The sequence below is a fragment of the Ischnura elegans genome, chromosome 11 (assembly GCF_921293095.1).
Source record: "Ischnura elegans chromosome 11, ioIscEleg1.1, whole genome shotgun sequence".
NCBI classification, from domain to species: domain Eukaryota; kingdom Metazoa; phylum Arthropoda; class Insecta; order Odonata; family Coenagrionidae; genus Ischnura; species Ischnura elegans.
In genome coordinates this window covers 62080963-62107863 of record NC_060256.1, presented here as the reverse complement: position 1 = coordinate 62107863, position 26901 = coordinate 62080963, and the positions used below count along the sequence as shown (strand labels likewise).

The following is a 26901-nucleotide window of genomic DNA, read 5'->3' as shown; positions in this document are numbered from 1 at the left end:
ACTCAGTGTAAAGTCTTTGACCAAAAGTAAAAAAAATTACTCTTCTTCTGAAATGGAAAATCAAGGAAAAGATACTTTGTTAAGTCTTTGGTAGTTTGATGGTATCTAAATTCAGCAGTTTTTCAGCTACGAGGAATAAGTACAGAAATTCAGACAAGTTTTGATAGAATCACTATAATATTACACATCATTGCGTTAACCAGCAGGTTGGGAAAAATCCAGCGGTGGGAGGTGGTTCTTTCTACTCTAATCTGCTGGACTGGGATGGGGATAGTGAACTCTTACCCTCTCCTCTAGCCAGAGTATATTAAATCCTGGCTTCATCCATGAACAGTAGACAACATGCCTTTGATTTCATCTGCTCTCTTAGTGCAATTTACAGTCTTTTCCACCTCATATCCTTGTGAGGTGAGAGACATATTGAGATAGATAACACTAAAAAGTAGCCTTTTGGACTTCATTTCACTCTTGCACCATGACGAATTTGGCTTGTACTTGGTGTCTTGGGTTTTCTGAGGACATTAAAATGTTCTCCGCTCTTGGTGAATAATTCTTATTGGTTTCCACAACCTATTTCCAATTACATTTAACCAAGTTTTCACAACCTATTCAGCCTTTTTCATTTAACCAAGGCATGGTAACTGTGGAATCCTGCTATCAAGGGCACTATTTTCCTTAATCATGTCCTAAGTTTTACATAAGCATATAATACATAATTAGTTTGGTCAATTGAGAACCATGTCATGATTGGCCTAAAGGAAATTAAGCCTAAAGGAAATTGCCGGCCTCGGTGGCGGTGGGGTAAAGTCCTCGCCTGCCAATCTGAAGGTCGTGGGTTCGAATCCCACCTGGGTAGGCGATCCCTAACCAGGGCATGGATGTTTGTGCTGTGCTTTGTTAATGTTGAAGACCCGTTGTAAAGGCCACAATGTGCTGTTTACGGGGAATTTGGAAATAAATAAATACTAAGTATTCATGATAGCGTATTGTAATCCATGAATGATGGTAAGCCTTCATTGCCAAGCTAATCCAGAAAGTGATTGAAGAAATTCATTTCATCTTTAAATAATAGTTTTTGTGAAGAGAGTAGGTGAATTAGTTAGTGTGAATAAATTTCTCATTCTTGGTTTGCTTCATTATCACTGAGTTATAGCAGGGTACAGTTGTATGCAAGTCCTTTAAAACAGCCTCCACATAAGTAAGAGCTGTAATAATTTCGGTGATATCTTGCAGCATGGGTTGCGTTGTATTTTTCATTTCCTGTCTCATTTCTTTCTTCATCATTGAAATAGTCTCCATCAATGCTACACTGCAGCTCAATAGAGAGGCTTTGTTTAGAATTCCTATGATCACCGCTATTTTGCAAGCTCTCCCTCATTTTATGCCATGCTATGGTCATATCTTCTTTTGTTGCCTTCGTAGTGGGATGGCTTTCTCCTAGGATTGCCCTCTGCTTCTGATAAACGTTTTCATAGCAACTAAGAGACTCATTCGCTTTGCCCAGCTTCAGAAGAACAGAAGCCATGTTGTGTTCTGTTGTTAGTGTTTCTTCATTCCACTCTCCGTAAATGACTCTCATTTTCTTGTTTAATGTTCGGTATATGCTGAATGCCTCTTCATAGTTCCCAAGTTTTTCATAGATGTCAGCCATCAATTGCCTTATGGATATTGCTTGTGGATTATCCTCTCCAAGATCCATTTTTATCTGTCCATAAATTTCTTGATATAACTCTAATGCTTTATCGAGAGAACCTAGATTATACATCGTGTTTGCAATGCTTTGTTTCATATGCAAGACTTTAGGATGCCGCTCTCCCAGCGATTTCCTGAAGTGTTCATAGACCTCTCTGTAGCATCCAATTGCTTTTTCATGTTTTTCTAAGCTCCCAAGAACCTGTGCAATACAAAATTTGGCATGAATAGCTTTTTCATGTTTCTCTCCATAGGCATGTTTAATTAACAAATATACAGATTCATATGATTCAAGGGCCTCTTGATTTCTTTCTAATTTGAATAAAATATTTGCAATGCTAAACTTTGTATTCATGGACTCTGGATGCTGCTCTCCATATTTCATTTCATATATTTTGTTGACATCTTTGAAGGCACGTAATGCTTCTTCATGCCTACCTATTTGATCAAGAAGTGAAGCAATACTGTGTTTAGTTTTGAGTGTCAATGGGTCATCCTTATCAAGAATAGTTTTCAAATGATGGTATACTTCTTCATAATTATTAAGAGCTTCATAGTAATCCCCTAATTTTTCAAGGACACTGGCAATGTTTTTTTTGGCATTCAGTGTGTTTATATCAAACTCTCCCACTGAAAATTTCAATTTTTCATGAACCTCATGATACAGTTTAAGTGACTGAGTGACCTCACCCAAGTTACACAATACATTAGCAATATTCTGTTTTAAATTCAAAGCATCTGGAGAATCTTCACCATGTGTGCCGATCACTTGATTATGCATGCTTTTGTAATAATCCAATGCCTCATAATAATTACCAAGGTTGTACATCATATTTGCTATGCTATGCTTCATTTGGATAGTCTTGTGGTTACTTTTTCCAAGGGTTTTCTCATATTTCTGGTAGAGTTCCTCATATTGCATCAGGGCCCCTTCATAATCACCAATTTGGTCCAATATTTGAGCTAAACTTTGCTTGGCTTCCAGAACGAATGAATGGTCAGTACCCAAATGCTTTCCCATTGCTAAGATTGATTTTCGTCCAAAGGACAATACCTCCTTCAAATTAAAATTATCAAAGAGTCTATTAATGACATTGCTGACTAAGTAGCCAAATGCTTTGGTAAGATTTTTATTGCTCGATGAAAACTTCCAAATGGATATGATATTCTCCTCATCCAGTTTCGGAGCTGTCTCGAGCATGCGTCGTAATATTTCTTCCTCTTTGTTCTCCCTTTTTAACCTCAGTCTCGTCAAGAGTTGAACCAATCTGTGTGCACTCACCTTACTACCTATAATTTCTACTGCAGAATACTGTTGCAGCTGCCTCAGAGCCCGTAATACAGCAGTCTCGTCCGTGACTCCCAGCATAGCTTGTAAATTTTCAAGTGATACATCATGTGGGGCACAGTAAGAAATCATGTACAACAACTCCTCAGCTAGTTTGTGATCTGTTTTCCTCACAATGTCATCCACTATTATTTTCCAAGTTGTGCCTATAATTTTACTGTACGAGTCAGTATCTTCAATGTTAATGGCATAGTCATAGAGATTAGCGCGAGCATCCTGAAATAGCTCCATGTAATCAGCAATAGTGAAGTTTTTCCCAAGCATCATTTTTTCTTCATTGGCGTTAACTATGTAAGAAACGGCAAGCCGTAAAGCAAGGGGATAGTAGCGCAATGCTTTCACTAAATTCTTCGCCTGAGCTTTCTCTGAGGTTTTGCTCAGATTGATTGACTTTTCTACAAACTCCAAGGACTCCCTCTCAGCCAAGGCAATAAGTGTTATTGGCTTCAGGTCTCCCCAATTAGAGCTTTGAGATGTGATCAACATAGAATGTTTACTCTCCAAAGAACACTTTGGCATGTAGACCTGTATTTCTGCATCTGCATCCTTCTCTACTTTCATCTTATCGGCGTTGTCGAAAATGAAAATGCTCTTCTTTCCCCAAAGAATGCTGTATACCTCATCAACAACAGACTCCAGCCTCTTGGTTTTGCCTTGAGAATTTACTTCACTGATTCCCAACTCCACAAAAGCTAATCTGTGAAAGGAATTTGCCATTGCCGCAAGACTTTCTGCATTTATCCAGATAATGTTTTCATACTCACTACTGTGGTGGAAAACAAATTGCTTTGCCAGTTCTGTTTTACCCACTCCTCCCAAGTGGCTGATGGATGCAGAATTTGTTATGACTGCAGCTGACTGGACTTTCTTATTTCCGTGAAGAGCTTTGCTGATAGTAGAAAGTTCTCTAGCCCTTCCAACAAAGTTATATGCAGGGGTCTTAACTTCAAACCACATTGATGCCTGAGCTTTCTTCTTTATCATTTCAAATTGGAAATGGATATCATCAGGTGAAAAGAATTTGCCACCTTTGTCCTCAACCCAGTAAAATGTCTCCACCAGCAATTTGATGTACGCATTTTGTGTTTCATTTTCATGGAAGTCTTCCAGCAGTTCACTTCTGATGATATCATCCAAGGTTTCCTCATCAGGTTGATTGACTGCAAATGCTAGCTTCTCGAAAAAAGAATTTATTGTTTCCTCAATGTAATGTCCAGTAATTTTTTTATCACCTTCATTGGGTAAATTCATTTTCTCAAAAACAAAATCTTCCAAATCTATAAGATCAATGCCATGTTGATTCAGTTTGTGGATTAGATGATCCCTGAATGAGTTATTCACCAAGAAATCTTCCTCCTCTAGGAATCTTGGATTAATTTTAACCTTTCCTTCCACTTTGATGAAAATACTGCTGGATAGATTGAAGATGTTTTTCATAATTGGACTGTCAACTTCGGAAGTTTTAATGATCTTGCTATCTACATTCCTACCTATCAGTAATGCAAATTGTTCAGCTAAATATTCTGTAGTTGCAGTCTTGATGTCAAGCCCAGTTTCATGATTGTGAATTTCCAAGTGTTTATTCCTAATTGTATCCTTGAATACTGTATCATTACCTTGACCACTCCTGAAAAATTCTCTCTGGAGTGTACTTCGGAAATGGCTTGCCTCTGGGGACAAATTATTCATTTCCACAAAGTCTTCTTGAAACATTCCACTTTCACTTTCAATTACTTCATTAAATAAAGCTTTTTCATATAGCTGGAGAATTGGTCTCAATCTAGGAGGAGTGTGATACTCATCTAAATTAAAGTCTTTTCCATGAAGCACCTTTTCGGCAAATACTTTGGGGAGGTCTATGAAAATGTCTTTTAGGTGAGACTCGACAAAATCCTTGCCACTGAACTCGGTTTTAAAATGGAGAATTTTTGTTTGAGGTATTTCATCAAGTTTTCCTTCACCACCCATGGCACTACCATCAATAAATATATCATCACAAAGTTCAAAGTCCCCAAGCCTGTCACCATACTTGAAATTTGTGTTTGTGTAAAGTATCAGATCTTTAATCTCATCTTCCTCTCCCCTATATCTTGGATCCTCCCTTATTTTTAGAAACAATTTGAAGTATTTCTTCAGATTGAAATCTCCATCATCACCTTGCAGCATATTTTGAATGGATATACCATTCTTGTGACCACTGGTATCACGCTTTGGGTATAAGAAATGAAAACTTTTCCCACCACTCAAGCCTCTAACACTTTCTAATATCAAATGATCACAATTTCCAGAAACTTTCATCCCTGCTTCCAGATTAAAGGAGTTGTTCTTGAGTCCCCGCAGTGCCAGCACCATAAGTAGCTTGAGCTTGTAGCTATAACCGAGATATGATAATTCACCGTCATATTCTCCATTTCTCTCTGAGATTTGTCGACTTCTTTTCTTGAGGGGTGTTCTCCTTATAAGCTCAGCATGTAGCCCTCCTGGATCCATTTCAACTGTTCACTAGGTTTGATTTGACCTGAATTTGTGTAAATGAAGAAAAGAAATGAGAAAAATAAAACCTTACATTCTCAAAGCGGTAGAATAATGCTTAAAATAGGTCCCCTCTCAAGAATACCTATTTAGCATCTTTTTGCCCATTGTCATTTCAAATCTAAAGCAGTGATCTCTTCTTTAATGATAAAGGAAATACAATTTCATTGGTTAAATATTAATTTTAAGGGAAGCAATGGGCCTCAAAGGCTTTCCTGTGTATTGTGAAGTACTTTATTTCAAATAAGATCAATGTTAATGCCTAGTTTCCATGAGAAGTCATTCACCAGGACCCAGTGGCTGTGCTTAGGATTCAGGGCCCCCGCAAACATTTTTGTGGGGCTACATAAGCCTATATAAGCTGATTTTGAATAAATGGAAATCAATTAAAGGAATGAATTAAAATGAATTAATCAATGAAGTATAACAAACTTATAAACAAGTTATTTAAACTGATTATTATATATTCCTTGCTTGTCATGGGGTCCCCCCTGGGCTGGAAGGTCTGCTGGGCACTTATTGCTGCCACTGCCAGGACCATTCATTTTAAGGATTCTGTGACAACTTTAGCCTACACTATACAAAAAAGGTATCCGTTCATTACATCAACTATGGTTATGCATTAGTCCCCAAAAAATCTCAATGGATTTCAATGTGAATGCCCCAATGAAGAGATGGGCATCCATGCATATATGTATACCCAAGTTAAGGTAAATATCATTCCTTGACATGTGAGAGCTTAGTGAAGAACAAAGTGAGTGGCAATGGAGATGAAGTCCCCTGAATTGTTGGCTGCCAAAACGTTATGCCTAAGGTTATGGGATGGAGTCCCACATCAGGAAAGGAGATATTGTTAGCACTAACAATATCATCTTATGTTACCTTGTAAATTTAACCCTCATTCAGCACATCAGTAAGAGATAAAATAAAAGGCAACAAGATGTGATGCCATGTCTTTTTCGTAGTAATTTAGTAGTAAAACCTGTAATGTTATTATAGTTATAGGTGATGGAATTTTCTGGGGGGGTCAACATATTTTTTAAGTCATTTTAATGCCAAGAGCTGTGCAAAAGAAAAAAAATAATGGACCCTTACATATTTGAATACTTAATAGTATATTAGAGCCAAATTCTACCCAAAACATGAGAGCTCAAAGTAAAGCTGAAATTTGGAATATGAATTCACTTACCATGTTACTTCAACCACTTTATGTCCACTGGTTGATAAGGTTCATGGCAAACTTCGTATTCTACCATGAGATGTGGAACTTGGGATTGGAAAAATTAAGTGCTGACCCCTACTGTACCACTTGAGGGTTAATCTGATTAATGCAGCACACAAAGGGTTGCTTTGGGGATTTATACTACATGTCCAGTTCAATAATTTTTCTTGCCTTTGGAATGTAAAGGCTGCTTCCAGAGTCATTTGAGTTGATTTTGGGGGAGATACGAGAATGTCTACGGAGAAATAGTGCTTGCCAGGAGCGCAGCTAAGAAGGCTTGAGGGGGGTTTTAGGCGCAAGTAATGCTTAGGAGTGTGGGGGTATTGCATACCCGCCAGGGTAAGCAGGAGTTGCGGGGGGCCCTAATCCAAAATTTTTTTTAAGAATAATGGTTCAAAATGGTGAATTTTATGGCTTTCTGAGGGATATTTGATTAATCCTATAGCACTATGCTATAAGTAATACTGATCCATTTAAGTAAAATGGATTAAACTTAAAAATTTCTGAGCTCTGGGGTTTTATCCCCCAAATCCCCCCTCGCTGCGCTGCTGGTGCTTGCTATATATTTATTTAAATCACAGTTAAATTTACATCCTACCTATGCACGCCTGCTTCGGAGTCACCTTTATTGAAAAAAAAGGCATCCAGATTCAGCATCCAACAACTGCAAATTGAGTAATTTCTCTGGGCAAGACAAGGAGGGTCTCAGCTAGGAATTAAGGCTAGGAGGCAAGGTGCTTATAATAGGGGCACTATTATACGCACCTTGGCTAGGAGGGATTTTAGGCACAAGTAATACCTTAGGGTCTGGGGGATATGGAACACCCGCCAGGGTAAGCGGGAGTTGCGGGGGCCCTCCCCAGAAACATTTTTGGATAAATAGTGAGTTTTACGGCTTTTAGAGGAATATTTTATAAATGCTTACACTATTATAGAAGTACTTAATATGAATGCAATTAAGTAAAATGGATTTTACATGAAAATTTCTCTGAGCTCTGGGAGGGCATTTATCTCCCCAGACAAAAAGCGACGGAGCGGTAGTCAATGGATACTATCTGCATACGAATTAGATACGGAGGATTCTGTGCCGTCTGGGTCGCAAGGGGGGGCTTTTATCCCCCCCCTTGCTGTGCCACTGATCACAAGTATCACGTTCACGAACGGTTCAGAATTCTAAGACAGAAGATGGAGAAAGAAAGGTTTTTATTCTTACCAGAGTGAATATGAGGCTGCATACAGTCACATGTGGAATCCAGTCTTTATCCTTATATTGATTACCACTGTCGAATCTTCCTATATTCTCTTATGCGAAGTGATTGCTCGCATTTGAGAGTTTTGGAAGCAAATTTTAAGAGTCTTCAAGTGAATTCCGACGGAGTCCAAACTCTTCTCGATCTACGGCGGAGTGCTAAACTGATTGTGTGGTAACTCATTGTTTTTGCGACTGATTATTCTTTCCACCTTCCCAAATGTTCCATTATCTCCAGCTTATCGGGCTCAAATGCCCTTCCTTCGTCACGGAACTCGATTCAACTGCTTCGATGTGCCGTGATATCGCGATTTTTATCGGTCGCTAATGAGGCTGCGTGAGCGAAATAGATAAGACTGAGTATATTGTTTTTCTCTTAAAATCGCGGAAAAAATAACCTAATTTGATTGAAAAATCGCAAAAAAATACTGCGGGCTTATTGTGAGAATCCAGCTTCGAGGTCTGCCGATCCGATGACAATTATTTTTTATTGAAGTGAGTCAGTGGTGCTTGTAGATCCTCATTTCGGTCCAAATGCAACCTTAAATTTCCAAGTTATGTATATTCCACGCGGTGTATATCATAAGCCATTTTCATGCATCATCATCGCTGGTCAATAATCCTAAGATTGGTTTGACGCAGCTCTCCACAAAATTCTCCGATCAGCTAATCTTTGCACTCTTACGTATTTCTTCTCTTTCACATCTTCGTTTACCTTTTCATATATTTTGTTTGAGGTCTTCCTTTTCCGTTCTTTCCATCTACTTATCTAAGGGCGGATACAGAATTTTTTCGGGGGAAGGGGAGGCACAAGGTTCTGACAAGAAAACGGTCTTCTCATATTTGAGATAAAAACAACATGCAACAATTACTGTAAGAAATATTCTCCTTATTTTAATATGAAAGTTATTAAAATTATGTTAAATGAACGTGGTTACGTAATACATAAAACAAAATGAACGTAATGATAGCCGTTTTAAAAATCTTGTCTATTTTGTAAGCGTCTGGCACGTGCCCCCGTGTCCCCCCCTAATTCCGCCTATGTACTTATCCCTCGACAATTGTCTTCATCAGGCCATCATGTCTCAAGATTTGGCCTATAAAGTTGTCATCTCGCGCTTGGAGGATTTAGGGGTATCCGAAGGACTCACCTGAGATTTGAAATCAGGACCCTTCTGTCAGCAGCCATGCGTTATTCCCACTAGACTACCACGCTCCCGTTTTGATCAATTTTATACACCCAGAAAATTTAAAGGTGATATCTCAAATTTTAAGCGTGGAATTGAACAATGAATGAACGTATATTATTCGGGCCGGAACAGCCTCATGTTTTTCTTTTCTCTTAAGTTGAATTTCCCCCCTTTCTTCTCTTTTCCCGCCTGCCTTGGTTTTTGTTTCTTTTGTTCCTCTTCGCATATAGAGGGCTCTAGAAGCCAACGAAGAATAGTGCATGCCTTGCACCAGGGCATTCGTACGCCTGTGTCAAGGCGAAGAGGAAGCTTTCGTTATCTCGCCGAAGCTCGCGCGAGGAACAGGAGGCACGACGGACGCACGGGGTGCAGAGTTCGGCGGAAGCCAAGGTAAGGCGGGAATCCCGTCCTTATTTTCTTTAACACCCCCTTCATTTCTTCCTTTCCATTTTCAAGATTTGGTTTCCAGTCCCTCATTTTTTATTTTATTATTTCGTTGTAAACGTAAGGCTAAGTTCCGGCCCTGCATGGATTGCATTTCGGGCGGGACACAACGGCCCCGTGACGCGATTATTGCTCTAGGATAACCTGAAAGAGCAAATAAAAGAAATCAAATATAAACCTCACCTTGGAAACAAGTATCATTTTAATAGGGCTTTCATGGGGCTTCTCTTTTCTCTTTCTGTTCTTAGGATTTCTTCATTACTAACTCGGTCGATCCATTTCATCCTCATCATTCTTCTTTAGCACCAAATTCAAAAGCCTCTACCCTTGATTTTTAGAAAGCCATTTTAATAATCTATATTAATTTAATTAATTTTTGCTACTTATTGTGGAAGATGAATAGTGTAGACGTAGTAGTTTTCCCTAGGTTGAATTACAAAGTTCATGAAGTTGACTAAACGGCTAATTTTACGGTGCACGGAGTCATTTATTGCACTGGCGTGTCTACATTTTTGAATTTTTCATGAAACAAAAAAATAAATCAGAATTGAGAATACAATTTCCTTTAAGATGACGTATTATTTATCATTATTAGTTTTGAAAGTTTATAATTATGTCAAAAATGCACGAAACTGATTTTGACGCCGTGACTTTTCCTAAATATATGTCCTCTAAAACACAGCAAGAAATAACGAGAATGGGCTCATTACATTTTATAGTATGCTACAAAGTTACATAGTGGACGGACTGGGTCCATTGGACCCAGTTGACTATTTTCAATGCTATGGGTAATTCATTTCAACTTTTCAGCAATTTTCTTATTTACTTTGTATTTCTGGGAGATTCAATGCTTGCGGAGTTATAAACAAAGCCGTAGGCGATACTTATTACCAATTAGTGGGCGATTTTTATGGATGGGATGGAAGCCTTTCATATTCTCTTACAACGTCACATTTAGAGTGATACGGTCAGAAACATGTATCCACACCGTTTCGAAATGGGTAGTTTTTGCCACTTTCTCTGGTTTGACGCATACACAGTGTGAATTATCTACATTCTGTCCCATAATCTATTAGTTTTGTATGTGAGACCGTTCATCTAACGTCTGCAGTGCTTTCGTGGTGGTCAGTCAGAAGTTACGTTCGCAAACTGGAGTATTCTTGCTGCCTGCCAACATTTGTTTTTATTCCAACTATCTAACTGAAGACATTGAAGAATTTGAATTCCATCATTACATTTTGATACTGTACATGGTAAGTACAAACCTTTATGGATTACATAAAAGATTATAGTCTTTCATTCTAATGTACTACTTCAGCATTTACTTCATTTACCAAATCGTTTACTCCTCCGATGGATTAGTTAGATGAAGTGGTGTATTGATTGTCATCTACTATGATATACAGCAATTTTATTATTCCTAACTTTACAGGATGCTTATTGGTACCAAATTTTTTGTTGTGAGGTATTGATGGTACTGAATTCATAGAGTGACTATTGATATACTGTGTAGTTGAGGAGCTAAGAAATCGGCGTCGCCCATTCCCAGTGAGAAATGGGTGGTGGAGTCCACGTGGAACCCACGTGGAATCCACGTTGAGTGGTGGATATTTGGTGGTGGTGGATATTGAGTGGTTGGACCCACGTGGAATCCACGTTGATTTCAAGTGGATTTGTGGTGATTAGCATAAAATGGTAAACAGAATTTCTAATTTGTGGAACTTAATTCTCTGGTGACATTGCGTCATTTATCATCCTGAAACCACGCTAGTTATGTGAAAATGTATCGCACATTCTATTTTTATATAATTCGTGGAAAGGCAGCCATGAGAGCACATGAAAAATCGTAGACACATATATAAAAGGTTTAGCTATAGAGTGGTTGAGGTTTTAATGGTTTTAGGACATCACCTACTGCTGTTTTAATTTTTCCACCAAATTTCCACGTGGGTTCCACGTTGATTCCACGACCAAAAACACGTGGTATCCACGTTAATTCTCCACGTGGGTTCCACGTGGATTCCACCACCCATTTCTCACTGGGTTGGATATTACAGTCAAAATAACTATCAAGATATTTTTGAGGTAATAATAAAAAAGCATTGTTTGTAGTTCTTGTAAACATTGGTTGTTCTACTATGACTATTGAGCTCTTTGAATTGCTTGATGATATCAGAACATAATATGAGACAGTGCTTTGCTAATGATTACCTCAATTCACAACAAAGGAGTAGCACGAACAATGTTATCTTCCATTTATATCTAAGTAAAGTTTGGAATGAAAAATTGATGAATTTCATTGACACTTTATTCACAGGCTTGCTAATAGTGACACATTTAGAAGGCATTCATCTAAAGATTGCAGAAGGACGTGTTCAGCATCTAAACATACAGCGCTGACAGGAGGAGGGTAGTTGTGACTCCAGTGGTGATGGAGCCTAAAGTGTTGAATAAGGATGGAGTATAACTAAACCTTGGGCGATTTTTTCTTCATCTTGCTGAGAAAATGATAGAAATACGAAAATGGGGAATTCTTATCGAGAGAAAATTTTCATTTCACGAAATCTGAAAGAGTGGTAAACAAAACCTCATGCCACTAAAAAGGGTAGAACGCAAAGGCGTAATATTTTGCGTCATATCCTGTACGCCGTGCGGAATTTCTATTCTGTCTTCTGCTCTTTTGCTAATTTTGCGTTCTAAAATTTTTGATTTTGTTAGAAAATGGGCCATTGCTTCAAGCTTTGTAGAATGAAGAAAATGACTGGTATTGCTAGTATTTATAATTTTTACAAGTCAAATATGAAAATGTTTCACAACTCTGGAGTAAACTAGACGGGCGACCAATATTCAACAGTATTATAGAGACAAAATAATACTGCATGTTATTCGCTTTGATAATGTGACAGAAATGAGGAAAAGCAGAGGCGAAGATAAGTTGCAAACTATTAGAGAGATATTTGATGGGCGGAATGAATATTTGAAATATGCATTCGTGCCAGGACCCTGCATGACAGTTGACATCAGTTATTGATGTTCCGTCGGCACTCTACCATTAGAGAGTTTGTTTCATCAAAACTAGGAAAGTGTGGTATTATAACTTTGAATAAAATTGAAATTTTGGCTGCAAGTGGTAGTAGTGATTCATACAAATGGAATACCCAAATATACACAGGTAGAGATTATAATATGTAGATGCCAAGAGGTCATTCAAGGAAAAAGATTTGTTACAGATATGGTTGAGGGACTAATCAGCCAAAAACATAATATGTGAAAGTAGACCGCCGACTACTTTCCAGAGGTTTAGCGATTTTAGAGATCATGAGGCAAAATAAACGAGGGATTCCACCCGAGCTCACGTCTGTAAATTCCATACAGCCTACAGGGTTTTCTAACAAAGTGGTATCTCATGAATCTCATGGAATCCAAGAGAAAATCAATTATCGGAAGAATTTACATCGTGAAAAAGAAAATTATGACAAACTCCTCCCCAACCTTAGCAACCTAAGAAAATAAGTGTCGTAAGTAAAACTACAAAAAGGATAGAAAGACACAAACATCATCTTTACTATGTGCGCAAAATATATTCCAAGAGCATTCAGAAATTTTATGCAATCAGTGATTGCAGTAGCATAACGGTTTATAACATTTGTAAATGCATCATAATTTTGTTTCATCAAATTTGTTACATATCTTATTTAACATGGACAAATAATCCATTTTGTAATTTGTGTTCATGTAATTGTGCTAATGAACATACATAAAAATGGGAAAGGTGGAGTGATATTTCTGGTAGAGAGAATAATATTATGCTTCGCTGCAGTAATAGCTTCCAACAAAATAATTTAATAATAATAATAAATACGAGAAGAAATATGTTAAGGAAGTAAATAAGATGGAATCCATCTCTTAACTCAGCCTAAATTTATCATAAAGTGGTTATATTGTGGAAAAAATGTTTCAGGGTCCATTGGACCCAGTCAGGCTACTACGCGATAATTTTTTTTCAGTCTTCCTAGGGTTAACAGACAAGTGTAGTATCCTTTGAGGTTTCCCTCCCCCCTGTGAGAATGTCAAAAGGTGTGCCTACCCGGCAGGAGTAGAGTCTAACCGCAGAAGTAGTATGACGTGACGTAACTACCGGTAATGAGAAAACAACGTAAAGAACACGTCGGATGCAACCGAAAGTAGGACTAGCACTGCAGGATTTGAGAGCCTAAGATGCACCTGTGTACTAACTTTGCAATTCGTGCTACCATATGGAAACGCATGGCGGACAGACAAACAGACATCCCCTTTTATATATATAGATTTCTGCCAGTTCAAATTCATAGCTGTTTTATGGAACAAATTTATCTCAGAGTATACCTGTTTTTGAAGAGTACGCGATGCACCGTGAAATTGATTAATGGATGAGATTGGGATTTCCGTGGCTATTAATTTTGCGACGATACCAATTATCTGCCCCATTTTCTTGATAAGCTATGGGGAAGGGATTGACGTAAAGCTCATTGTTATCGGCTTTATCTTTTGTGAGTGAGTGAGTGGGTGAATTATCTCCCTACACTAGGTCCGTACCGACAGTGTTTTGTCTGGCTAATTAAATGATTAACTTGGAAAGTCAGTGTACTTATTCTTCTCCATCATGCCGTAGAGATCTTTTTCTAGTTCGATGGCTCTTATAGAATCTCCAACTGGTCAAAAATCCTTAGATTGGTCTACAATCAATTTTTCTCTCAGCCAATCTTTTTACGCCTACATTATTTTTCTCTTAATATTAATATTCACATCCTTTTTTATCTATATCATGCATATTTTATTCGCAGTCTGCTTTTACAATTTTCTCAACCACTTATCCCTCGACGGTTGTCTTTATCAGGCTATCATGCCTGACGATACAGCCGATTATTTCTTCTTCTGTTAAGGTTTTCATGATGCCTCTCTTCGCTTGTATTCTTCTGGACTCGTCATTGCTACTTCTGGCGATTCATTCGAATTTCGTCATTTTTCTACGGCGCCAAATTTTGAATGCCCTCGCCTTTAATCACTCAGCCGTTGCTCTAGTCCATGAATCACTGTCTTAGGGAGTCATACACCAGATGTTAGTCATGATGAAATTTTTTCCTTAGTTCTTTGCTAAATGTCCTGCCTACATTTGAAGGAAAAGAGCCGAAAATTTTGAAAGAAAGTGTAGCAATTACGTTGAGTGACCTTTCATTTTCTCTATCAGATATCTCTTTTTTCTGGAATTCTCTCTTCAAATGGGCTATTCTACTGATAATTTATTTCTCGCTTCTTCCGTCGCTGGTTGCGCTATATAGTCCAGCGATTACTTACATCTGTAGGACTTCCATATTGTCTCGTTCACATTACGATTGTTCCAGCAATCGTGGGAACTATCGTGCATTCACACAACGATGGCTAAAATCTGTGTTGCCCTCTAGTGCCGACATCTAAAGTGAACGAGAAATTGACGGTTAGCAAAGCTGTTTAGGTATGCATGGTCAAGATATTACTTTGTTCAACGTGTATTTAACGAATAATTTTTCTTCCGCCCATATTATTCCTTGTTTGGGCAAATTCATGAAAAAAATAGAGCGAAGGGAGCTTTACGAACTTTTCGTCTTTCTCTTGTCGCTTCCTCTTCCGGTCTCCCAGCGCCTAACCATCGTAAAGTGGCTATGGGTAAAGGTAATGTTTGGAACTACGGTAACTATTGTCAGGCCATGCATTCACACTGCTAGTTATTCATTCACACTGCTAGTTATTCATTCACACTGCTAACGGCCAACTATCGTTAGGACGATCGCTTGGACAATCGTAATCTGAATGAGGCATATCTAATTCTTAGCTTGCGAATCTATTAAATTACTATACATTACTTCCACCAATTCTTTTCGCCTCTTTTATGCAGTGTTAACGCCCCATAATTTAATTATGATAACCATAGCTCTCTTTTACTTCTTCATTGCATGTAAATTTTGCCGAGAGACTCGTTATTGCTTCTTCTGGCGTCGTCTCCAATTTCGTCAATATTCTGTGGCACCAAATTTCGAACGTCTTCACCTTTTATTACTCGGCGACTGTATTAGTCCATGCTTCACTGCCATAGAGAATCATAAACAAGGTGTAAGGTCATACACAAGTGCTCCTCTCCCCTTTCTTTTGTAGACTTTCTATTTCGCCGCTATCACCCAGTGGCGGATACAGATGGGGGGTGCAGGGGGCGCGCACCCCCTCTTACGTGCCCGCCTGTATTGCCGAACATAGCAGAAAAACAATTACAACTTTTTCATATCATAAGATTGCATTGTCTTTAATAGGTGTTTAATAAATTTAATTAAAATTTTCGTAAACTCTGAATGTGACTTGATTATTTTTTATTAGGATAAAAGTAAAAGTATTAACGCATTGATTAAGAATCGCGTCTGTGATTTGACTTTTTTATTCACCTCTTCGGATGCATCCATTGATTACGTGAGGCGTTGAGGTGGGATAGAGGGTCAAACTGCCCAACACCCATCACAATAATGGTTGTAGAACAACATCATGACGTGGACTTCAAGCTAAATTTTCCGCACAACGCCTCACATAATAGCGACCACAACCGCGCAATCAGACCGATTTTCGCGACTTTTCTGACTGAAAGATGGTGAGAAAGAGAGGAGTTAGAGGAGGTAGGAGCAGAAGGAGGACAGAATTCAAACTTTAACTATGGAAAAGTGAATTGAAATAACTTCAATGGTTATGGTGATTATATAAAATATCAAAACCAGGACATTTGAAAGAAAAAAGCCGAAAAATTTGCCGGAAATAGGGTGGTTTTCTATTATTTTTTATTGCCTAGATCGAAAGATTATTACTTCAGGAGTACGTATTTCAAGCTTTTAGATTTTTAAATGACGATGTCTATTTTTCGCGATTAAATGAAAAGTGAAAAATTTCAAGCGCGCAAAAACGCGACGGGTAAGTATGAATGCCGGGAAATCTCTCCGTGTGACGTATTTCTCGTTCCCGCTGCCGCAAGTGAGGTGACCTTGGGGCGAGGCTCTGAGCGCTGATATGACGCAGTATGCTAACAGGTAGCAGAGTACCATGCTAGCTGGTAGCGATTGGCTCAAATAAGGATAATAATACCTTATCAAACGAGGAAAACTTTCCGACCTTAGCCAGTTTTAATAGGTGATCATTAAGAGACGTTTCCCTGAGCTCTGTGCCTCATGCATGCATTTGTAATCTCAGACGATGTAAAACTCCTATCTACTCGTATAGAAACTAGGTCCCTGTGACGTCACGTGGAGTGGCATCGCATGGGCGCCAATCTGTCCTTTTTCAAATGAGGATAAAATTGACCCTTGCCATTCGTCTAAACCGGTATTTCTAAAACCAAATAATTTGTATATTATGAATACAGTAATGGTGGGTAACGAATCGCAATCAATGCCTTTCGTTTTCTTTGATGAAGGAAACTACCCTATTGTAGATACACGTTTGGTGGCCTTTCATTTGCTCTATGCTGTTTATGTTATTAACTCAATATTCCAAGTTCTACGAAGAGTAAATTTTATTCTGCAGTTTCAGAGAAAACAAAAAAAATGTGTGGCGCATCATCTGTCGCATACCAAGATACGCGTTCAGTGGATACGCGTTCGACATTTAGCCGGACGGCACGCGTTCAAATCTCGGCGGCGGCCGATATATTTTCTGTATCTTTCCTGAGAAATTCCATAATATTCGAGGAAGCTCTGACGCGGCGTTGGAGAGAGATCGTCGCCAATATATAAGCAAGCCATCTCGGCTACCAAATCAGTCTGTATTCTGAAGTGGTAATAAACGCTCCTCCACAGCAACTTCGTGAGAATTTAAGTCAGCGTAGCAATCGCCACAAATGCATGCAAAATTGTTTTCTAGAGTAGGTACAGGGACGCCGACCTACAAAAATTATTGGGGAGCCCTAACCGGGGATCTTGCCCCGGGAAATTTTACAAGTAGTGGGTTTTAAGTTTCTTAAGCATTTTATAAGAGTCATATGATCAACATTCGAACCCTGATAGCTTTATAGTTAACTTTATAACCCTGATAACTTTGGATACTCCGGGGAAAATCGACAAGCCTGACACATTTTTTCCTAACACCCCTAACGAATTTTTGACGGGGCTCGAGCCCCCTCAGGCCCCATGGAGTCGGCGCCACTGAGTACGTACATAATGAAGTGTATACTAGCAAGCGTTAAATCAATGTAATCATAAACTAGAGCAGGAATTGAAAAGTGATCTTTATGAGGACGGATCCTTCCCGATCGACCGAACTGTTTCGGTGACGTGTTTATCTATATATATAAAAGAAAGTCGAAAATCGTGTTAGTTAGAACACTTATAACTCGAGAACGGCTGCACCGATTTCAATGAGATTTGGTTCTTTGGATTCGTCACAGGCGGGGTTAACATATAGGCCATTAAAAAAAATGATAATTTCACAAAAAAAATTCATCTCTTTCCTATGGACATGCATTTAGGAGTTATAGTAACACAACAATTGATAAGTCGGTAAAAACTACAAATTAAATAATTAGTTTTGTTTTTACCACTTTAATAACTGAATTTAGTAACAATATAACATTTTAATTACTAAATATATTCAAAATATTAATTAAATTGAAATTACATTTTTTAAATTTAATTCGAGCTGATTGTAAGCCCAGCCGTGGCCCAGCTCGAGTTGACACTTCACTACCGTGTTTGTAAACAAATCTCCAAGCAATTGTTGACAAACGGTAATGTCCGTGTTCCTGTCGAGGAATCGAGTAGTTTGCTCATCAACAAAGAGTTCCAGTATATGATTGATCACCAAAAGAATCAAAGATGGTTGATTTAGCGAGCAAGAACGAAGATGTGGATGACTAAAACGAGGTAAATTCAAATAGTTCGTACTCTGCATGGATTCGAATCTTTTAAATGTGTAACAAACGAAGACGAAATCACCAACTATCAATCTGAATATTTTAAGTCCTTGGACGTACCTGGCTTACCAAGGCACGATTTACAGAAAAATGTAGTTTCTGTGCTCATGATCTTTCGAAGCCTAAACCAACCATAACTATCCAACGGAACGTGTTTGATCATTAAAAAAATTGGTGATGAATGTGATTCACGCAACTTTACTCAAAGGAAAATTCAAAGGTTAGGAAGTCCTCATTCCGTAGATTCCATGATCTCAACTCATATGCCCTTTTGAGCTTAAACGTATTCAATTTACAATTCCTGTTGCATTCGTGATAACGATTAAAAAATCGCATGGTCATTCTTTCAGTTTTTGTGTTGTTTGTGCTCATGTGCTAATGAAAACCCATGATTTTCTCATGGTCAATTTAGCGTGCTATGTTCACGAGTCGATAAACCATCCTCTGTATTTCTTCCTTCGCTTCAAGTGCGTAGCTAGGATAGGGGGTTTTGGGCGCAGCTAATACCACGGGTCTGTAGGGTATAGAAAACTCGCTAAGGTAAGCGGGAAGTGTGGGGGCACTTCCCTCAGACATTTTTTGAGATAAATGGTTCAAAATAGTGGGTTTTGCGGCTGTGTGAATAGTTAAATATGTTTTGTTTGTTAGTCATCCGTCCCCCTAATATTAATAACAAAATCATTCATAAAAAAATTCTCTAAGCTCTTGGGGGGGGGGGGGGTTATCCCCCAAAACCTCCCCTCGCTGCGTCACTGCTTTGCTTCGCTATATTTATTTAGCTTCATCCGCTTCATCTTGCGCCTGATAACAAAACAAAAACTGTTGTTTCTCAGAAGGTGCTTGACGCAAGACATTAAACCCGAATGTGTAGGGCTCACTGTGGTGCGTTTACGCATGCAGTACATTTACGCAGTGCATTTTTTCCAAACAGAGATACTAAAACTGGCGCGCCTTAAGTCATTTAATGCGAATGCTGCTTCATAGGGGCTTTTCTTGCACGATTTTGAGCATCAGTCAAGCGTCGGTCTGGGGTCGTGTCAACCTGCCCCCTGAATGGGCCAAGTGTATGCAACAGACTTGGACCTAAAACATTTTTTTACAGCTAATAACGCAAATAGCCAACAACTGAATGCGTATAATTTTTATTTCATGAACTGCTTTATCAAACCACAATGCCCAAAATTTCTTAAGCTAAAACGTAAGAAAATTTGTTGAAAAAATCCGCGTAAACGTGCTCCGATTCACCCTATGTAGATTCAATAAAGAAAATGTCTTTCTGACAAGCAATTTTGGTACTCATTTACGTAGTTTTATTGAATTTGTACCCTTATTTTATTATAATAAATTAAACATGATTAAAAACGATACAGCCGCTCCTGATTTATAAATGGTGTAAGTAAACTGTAAGTTCATTGATTGTTAGGCGGTACGAAGTTCGCCGGGTCAGCTAGTTATTCACATAAAACTATGATCATCACCACCATAAGTCAACAGTACTGAGATTGGTTTGACGCAGCTCTCCATTCGTCTCTCCTATCCACTAGCCTTTTCATTGCGACTTATTTATTCTCTTTTACATCCTTTATAACCTGTCCTATGTAACTCATTCGGGGCTATTCCTTGCTCTTCTTCACTTTCACTTGTCCTTCTACGATTGTTTTCATCAGGCCATCTTGTCTCATAATGCGGCAAACTAAGTTTTTTCAAAACTTATGGATAACTTCTTGAAAATTTCAGAATGTATAAGTTATACCTAAATTTGGAAAATTTCCCCCAGTACTTTCTAAGATACTTTTATTTACATTTGAGAAGCAGTTAAATGTAGTCGGAGGTTTACTCTGCCTACCCTGAATATTTCTGAACTTTTCATTATTAGGTAACCCTTGCGAAAATATCGCTTTTTCTCTTAATTTTATTTTTAATATTTTTCCCTGATTATGCTACGTTTCTTTGGTTCATTTATTGTTCTAATGGGTTTTAAACCTTATTTGAAGTTGAGAATAAAAAGATGCATGGAGTCGATATACCTCGAGCGAGTAATTGACTTGGAAAAATCGAAACTTTTATGTAAAATTTATGGGTAAATAGTGAAATTTGAGATTGAGATTGTATTTTTCCTCAAAAGCCGGTGATTCAACGTTTAAAATGATGCATCATTCATCACTGAATGTGGAGTATTAACGAAGTATATATGTAATGAAAATAAGTACAGAAAAAAGACCCTTCTGTAATAATATGCATGAAGATAACGTAGGTTTTAAACAAGAAATGCGTACAAAAAAGACAAAATAGACCGATGAAGAGGGAGGGAGGGATCCTACAATAAACTCTTTGGCGAGTTTTGTGGCTAATAACCGGAAAAAAGGACCAAAGTCTTCTTAAAACGAACGGAAAAATTCTCGTTAAATTTCGTAATTTTCATATCATTACAGGCGCAAAATAAAACTGGCGCCCTTGGATATTATCTGGTTATTTTCCCGAGATTGATATTATCTCGGCATTTTTTTGCTTTGATTTCTTCACCGTAAACCCTGTATGTGATAATTGCCTTGCATGGATAAAAACTTCTATGAATCACATGCCGTTACGCTACTTTTTGATTTCGATGTGAATGTATTTGTAATATACTCTCGGATGGCATTGAGCGATGAATGATTGGTGGGAAATCGCACCACTTGCGTGCATGTGTACTTGCTATTTTTTACACGCTTTTATTTAACTCACTCTGTCTGTTTGTTTGTATGTTTAGTTCAAATCTTGCAATCGAAAATTCGACCACTTTCCGACTTCCAATCGATCTGAAACTTTACAGGAAGTCGTATTCCCGGTGACAATACAATATTTTACCACTTTCGAACATATTATAAACTACTCCATAACATATACCTCCATTACATAAAAATACAACTCCACGAAATTTCTATTACATTTTATATCTAGAACACACCTGATGACACCATATGGTGAGGCCCCCACGCTTTTATTTTTAGTGAAAACATTATAGATCACCTAGGTTCTCTGAATTATCATTTCAAAAATTTATTAGTGAAAATATTATGGATTACCCAGGTTCTTTGAACTATTCATATAAAAATTTATTTTTTACTTTTTAGTCCATTTTTTGAAATATTTTTTTATTACTTGTTCCAAGCGAAATAAAAGCGTGTTTTTTAAGAAGTTTTTTTCAAAGAAGTATTTATTTATCGTTTGTCTTTCTTTCGATAACCTTGAAGAGCGTATGTGACGTTTTGCATGTTGCATTTTGGTTGTAAGTCACCCCCTACCAAATGCCCTAGGGGTGGCCCGGATATCTATGGATGTATCTTATTTTTTAATGAGAGTGCTTACAAACACATATGTAAAAATGAGCCTCGTTCTTACTTCAAAGGTGTAGCATTGGGTGGTGAATGGCTTTATTTTTTGTAGAACGCATTTTTCGATTGCTGTATTTGACTCTTTATTAATGTATCTTAGCTTTTTTGCAGAATTCGGTGCATTATACTTTAAAAATCGCCGGGATGCTTCTATTTTTCTTTAGTCTTCAACCTGCAAGTTGGTTTGTAGCAACTCACTACTTCTCAGTATCATTTATCTTGTTCTTTATTTCGGCTGACGTCTTGCATCCGACTTCACTCATTATCTGTCTCACATATTTAAGACATAGGCTTCATCTAGTGCTCTTTTCTTTGAATTTTTCCCGCCGTTATCATATTCCGGATACCATCTTGCTTCAGTAGATGCGCAATAAGTCCAACTAGTCCCTGGACCTCTTTCAGGGCCTTCCTCATCCTGCGTTTTTCTTTTACTCCTCGCCAAACCTTTTCATTTTCCACCTTGTCAGCCCATCCGATTCTTATCATTGTAGCCCGTTGCACCCTCGTTCAAATCAGTCGATTCTTATCTTCTACGCTGAGAATCCATGCATCGCATCCGCGGAGCATTACACTCCACCAGTAACGGATACAGAAAAAACTCAAGGGAGGGGGCGCAAAAGATATTTTGAGCTACCTAAACTTTTATCGCAATGAAAAATAATCAAGTTACATGGAAAATTTAAGATAGTTTTATTTACACTGATTATACGCATATACAAGACAGTGCTATGTTATGCAATAAAAAAGCTACAGTTATGGCTCTGCAATGTTCGGCAATGCGGGCAGCCCCGCAAGGGGGGGGGGGGGCGCCCCCCATATGTATCCGCCACAGCACTCCACCTGCATGTCATAAAAAGCTCCTTTCTTATTAGTAAGCTGTTGCCTTGGGACGAGGATCAGTGGCGTAGCCAGGAATTTCGTTCAGGGGTCCAAAACCAGGGAGGAAATATTTGGAAAACAGGGTACTAAGTAATGGGTTTTAAACTAATTTCAACACTTTTCATAATCGAAAAAACTTAATTAGCTAAAAAAATATTTTGTAAATTAATTATTTTTCAATATTTTGTTTTCTTTTATGAAGGAAAATAATTGTGTTTTTATATTTCGGGGCGGGGGGGGGGGGGTGTTCCGGACCCCCCGGACACCCATACCTGCAGGCAATGCCATGGCTACGCCAATGACGAGAATAGCTTATTTGTATTGAACGGATTTTTCGCTTGCTTCATTCTGCTCTTTATCTTCTTCTCTACGTCTAATCCTCCTTATTTTACTTCCTAAATATAGAAAGGAGTCAACTTGGTCAATGCGCTGTTTATCAGTCATTATCTACGCATTTGGTAGTCACTCTCTATCACATACTTTGTTTTGACTCACTATCACTTACTCATATCACAACTTTGTCTTGAAGGCATTGATTTTCATTTTGTATTATCTTCCCATTATATCATTCACCTTATATGCCATTATTTGCTGGTATTTTTCCTTTAATGCCGACATAACTAAGATGGCAATGTTGTCAGCAATAATCTGTCGGACGCTCATGTATTCATGAAAATCCAGGCATGTCTGGCGAAATCTGGACTTGTTGTGACCTTATCTATGGTCCCATCGAATCTATGATTCGTAGCGCGTGTGAATAGATAACACCGGCAATGAGGATCCCTGAAGACGACCATGGCCTTGGACGTCTTTGCGGCTATCCATTCCATGATTTTTCTGTCAGTTGGGAATTTTGTGGACGAGATTTTCGCGTAATCTTTCGAAGCTCAATTTATAAGATTCACATTCGAGGTAAACACCTACAGCAGCAATTTCTGGCTATTAGGCGTTGGACCAAAATAAAAATGGCGAAATCTTACATCACGTAATAAGCTTTAGAATACCTGTCGGCTATTTTACATGTAAAACTTTAACTCTCAAATGGAGGAGCAATATCAACATTTTAACATATATATCGCTTTAAATTTATTTTAATATTTTTAACTTTTACATTATTTTAACATTTATAAACGTTAAATTCATTTTAATATTTTTGATTTTTAATTTATTTAATTATTTTAGCTTTACATTAGTTTACATATTTAACTTTATCTTCATTTTACATTTTAACTTTAACCTTATCTTAATATTTTAACTTTAACTTTATTCTGCATGTTAAACTTCAACTTCATTTTAATATAACCTTTAACTTAACCTTCACGTTTTTGGCTAAAAATTGAGTACACAACAAAATATAGGAAGGACGTAACAGTTAATAAGGCATTGTAAATTATTTGGTATTTACGATAGAACGCATCAGAATTTTTTACTATTTCATAATAATTTCCTTGATAGCATAAAAATTAACGTAAGGAAATTAATGAAACCGATTTTTATCATTTTTGCTTAACTCCACCCTTTTCCATTGAAAGGGTTTGTAATTTGAATAAGCTCTTATAAAAAATTTTTTTTTAAAAACCAGCCTTTATATTTAGATTACAGGGGATGAGCAACGTTTATATATGACACAAAGCAAAAAAACTCAGTGACCCCGAAAAACCAAAAGTGACGTATTAAAAAAGTCACTATATTTATTAAATTTTCAGTGAATGGTAAGCCCCCTATGTTTCAAAATGCCACCCCTATGCTTTTAAATGCCTACCCCTATGTTAAAAATGCCACCCCCCTATGTTAAAAATGCCACCCCGTACGTTTTATGTAACGGTAAAACAATATTCAAACATTTACAAAACCTTACAATTGTTAATAAATATATGAAGATCATAATTAGCTGTTGTACATAAGGGATTGAACGAACTACAGCCGTTAAACAGTTGAAAGAAAATTAATTTCCTCTCCCATCCGCCCATCAAAGAATACGGTCTTGGCAAATTAATTTTCTTTCAGCTGTTGTACAGTTTTCACAAATTAAATGTATACACGAAAATCGACCATTTGGAACTTCTTAGATAAAAAACATGTTTTGGGGGGCTATAGGTTGACTGGGGGGTGGTTAAAGGGGGGTTGGAGAGAAAAAGTTATATTTTCATGTATTGTCATCGGAAATAAAGAAGTGTGCAAAATTTCAGCGTTTTTGCTTCACAGGAAGTGAGTCAAATTTGAGTTACAAGATTTGTACCAGACAAACAGACAAACAAACAGACAAACAGACAGGTTGGTGAGTTGATATAAAGGCTGGAAAAATAAATTAAAACTCACATCATTATGAGTCACCAGTGGCGCTGACTCCATGGGGCCTGAGAGGGCCCGAGCCCCCTCAAAAATTCGTTATGGGTGTGAGAAAAAAATGTGTCAGGCTTGTTGATTTTCCCCGGAGTGTCCAGATATTGAGATTCGGGTTATCAGGGTTCTAATGTTGATCGTATGACTCTTCTAAAATGCTTAAAAAACTTAAAAATCACCACTTATAAAATTTCTCGGGGTAAGATCCCCGGTTTGGGCCCCCCCAATATTTTTTGTAAGTCGGCATCCTTGTGAGTCACCGATTTAAATATTGGTTTGATGCAACTTTTCACTCAATTCACCTATCAGCTTGTCTTGTGACAACTTATTCTTCTTTTTTGTAGCCTTTTTTACCTGCTCTATCTCATCGGAAGCAGTGGCAGTGGTAACTAGGAATATGCTTTTTGGGGATGGTGGGGTTTGGAAGGGGGACCCCCCAGGCAACAGGGGTACCGGGAAAATTTTAGAAAAATGACATTCCTGGAAATGCATTATACATCACTTTGGCACTTAAAATTTAACTTTAAGTAGATGCAGTCTGTATACGTCAAAAATAGACAATATGTAGTTAAAAAAATATTTTATTTGTCTGGGAGTTTGGGGGATCTTTCCCCTTATCCCCCCCATAGTTACACCACTGACCCGAAGCCCTCCTTGCTGCCTTCCTCTCCACTAGCTCCCAAAGATTCACCACTGTAGCTCATTACGAGGCTGATGAATTTGTTTTGTCCTCTCATTAAGATTTTCTAAAGTCTTGCCATATCCCCTACTCTTTTAGCTTCCATATTACACCCGCTATCTATCCATTTGACCTTCATAATAGGATGGTTTCCTATTATTTTTTATTGCCTAAATTGAAAGATTATTACTCCTGGAGTACGTATTTAACGCTTTTAGATTTTTAAATGACGATATCTATTTTTGCGGTTAAATGAAAAGTGAAAATTTTCAAGCGCGCGAAAATGCGACAGCTAAGCATGAATGCTGGGAAAACACCTTGTGACGTCACTCTGGTTTCCGCTGCCGCAAGTGAGGTGACCTTGGGGTGAGGCTTTGAGTGCTGATACGACACAGGCTGCTAGCAGGTAGCTGAGAACCCAGCTAGCAGGTAGCACTTGGCTTAAATAAGGATTATTATTACCCTATCAAATGAAGGAAACTTTCCAAACTTAGGTGATTTAAATGGGTGATTATTAAGAGATTTTTCCCTGAGCTCTGTACCTCATGCAAGCATTGGTAATCTCAGACCATGAAAAACTCCTATCTACTCACATAGAAACTAGGTCCCTGTGACATCACGTGGAAAGCATCACATGGGCGCCAATCTGGCCTTTTTCAAATGCGGTTATAATTGACCATTGCCATTCGTCTAAACTGGGATTTCTAAAATAAAGTAATTTGTATATTATGAACACACTTATGGGTATGGAATCGCAATCAATGCCTTTCGTTTTCTTTGATGAAGGAAACTACCCTATTATTCTGTTACACCACAATACGAGAGACACAACCTTGATTTCTCCTTTGATCACAACCATGAAGCATGCTACAAATGTAGGCCCTATTGAATTTGTTCCATTTCTCAACGTTTACATTTACAACTGTTACATGGGTGCCAGGCTGAGGAATGCTCTTGTCACTTGGGCAATTCCACTGACTTTTTCCCTCTTAC

The 26901-nt window shown here is 38.0% G+C and overlaps 1 protein-coding gene across 1 annotated transcript; it reads right to left on the bottom strand.

The window, feature by feature from the left end:
• Window positions 1-895: 895 nt before the first annotated feature.
• Window positions 896-8264, bottom strand: LOC124168332. Its single transcript, XM_046546505.1, has 2 exons — window positions 8008-8264; window positions 896-5558 (listed from the first exon to the last, which is right to left on the bottom strand). The coding sequence occupies exon 2, from the start codon at window positions 5528-5530 to the stop codon at window positions 1148-1150; it is 4383 nt and encodes a 1460-aa protein (XP_046402461.1). The 5' UTR covers window positions 5531-5558; window positions 8008-8264; the 3' UTR covers window positions 896-1147.
• Between the last annotated feature and the right edge of the window lie 18637 nt (window positions 8265-26901).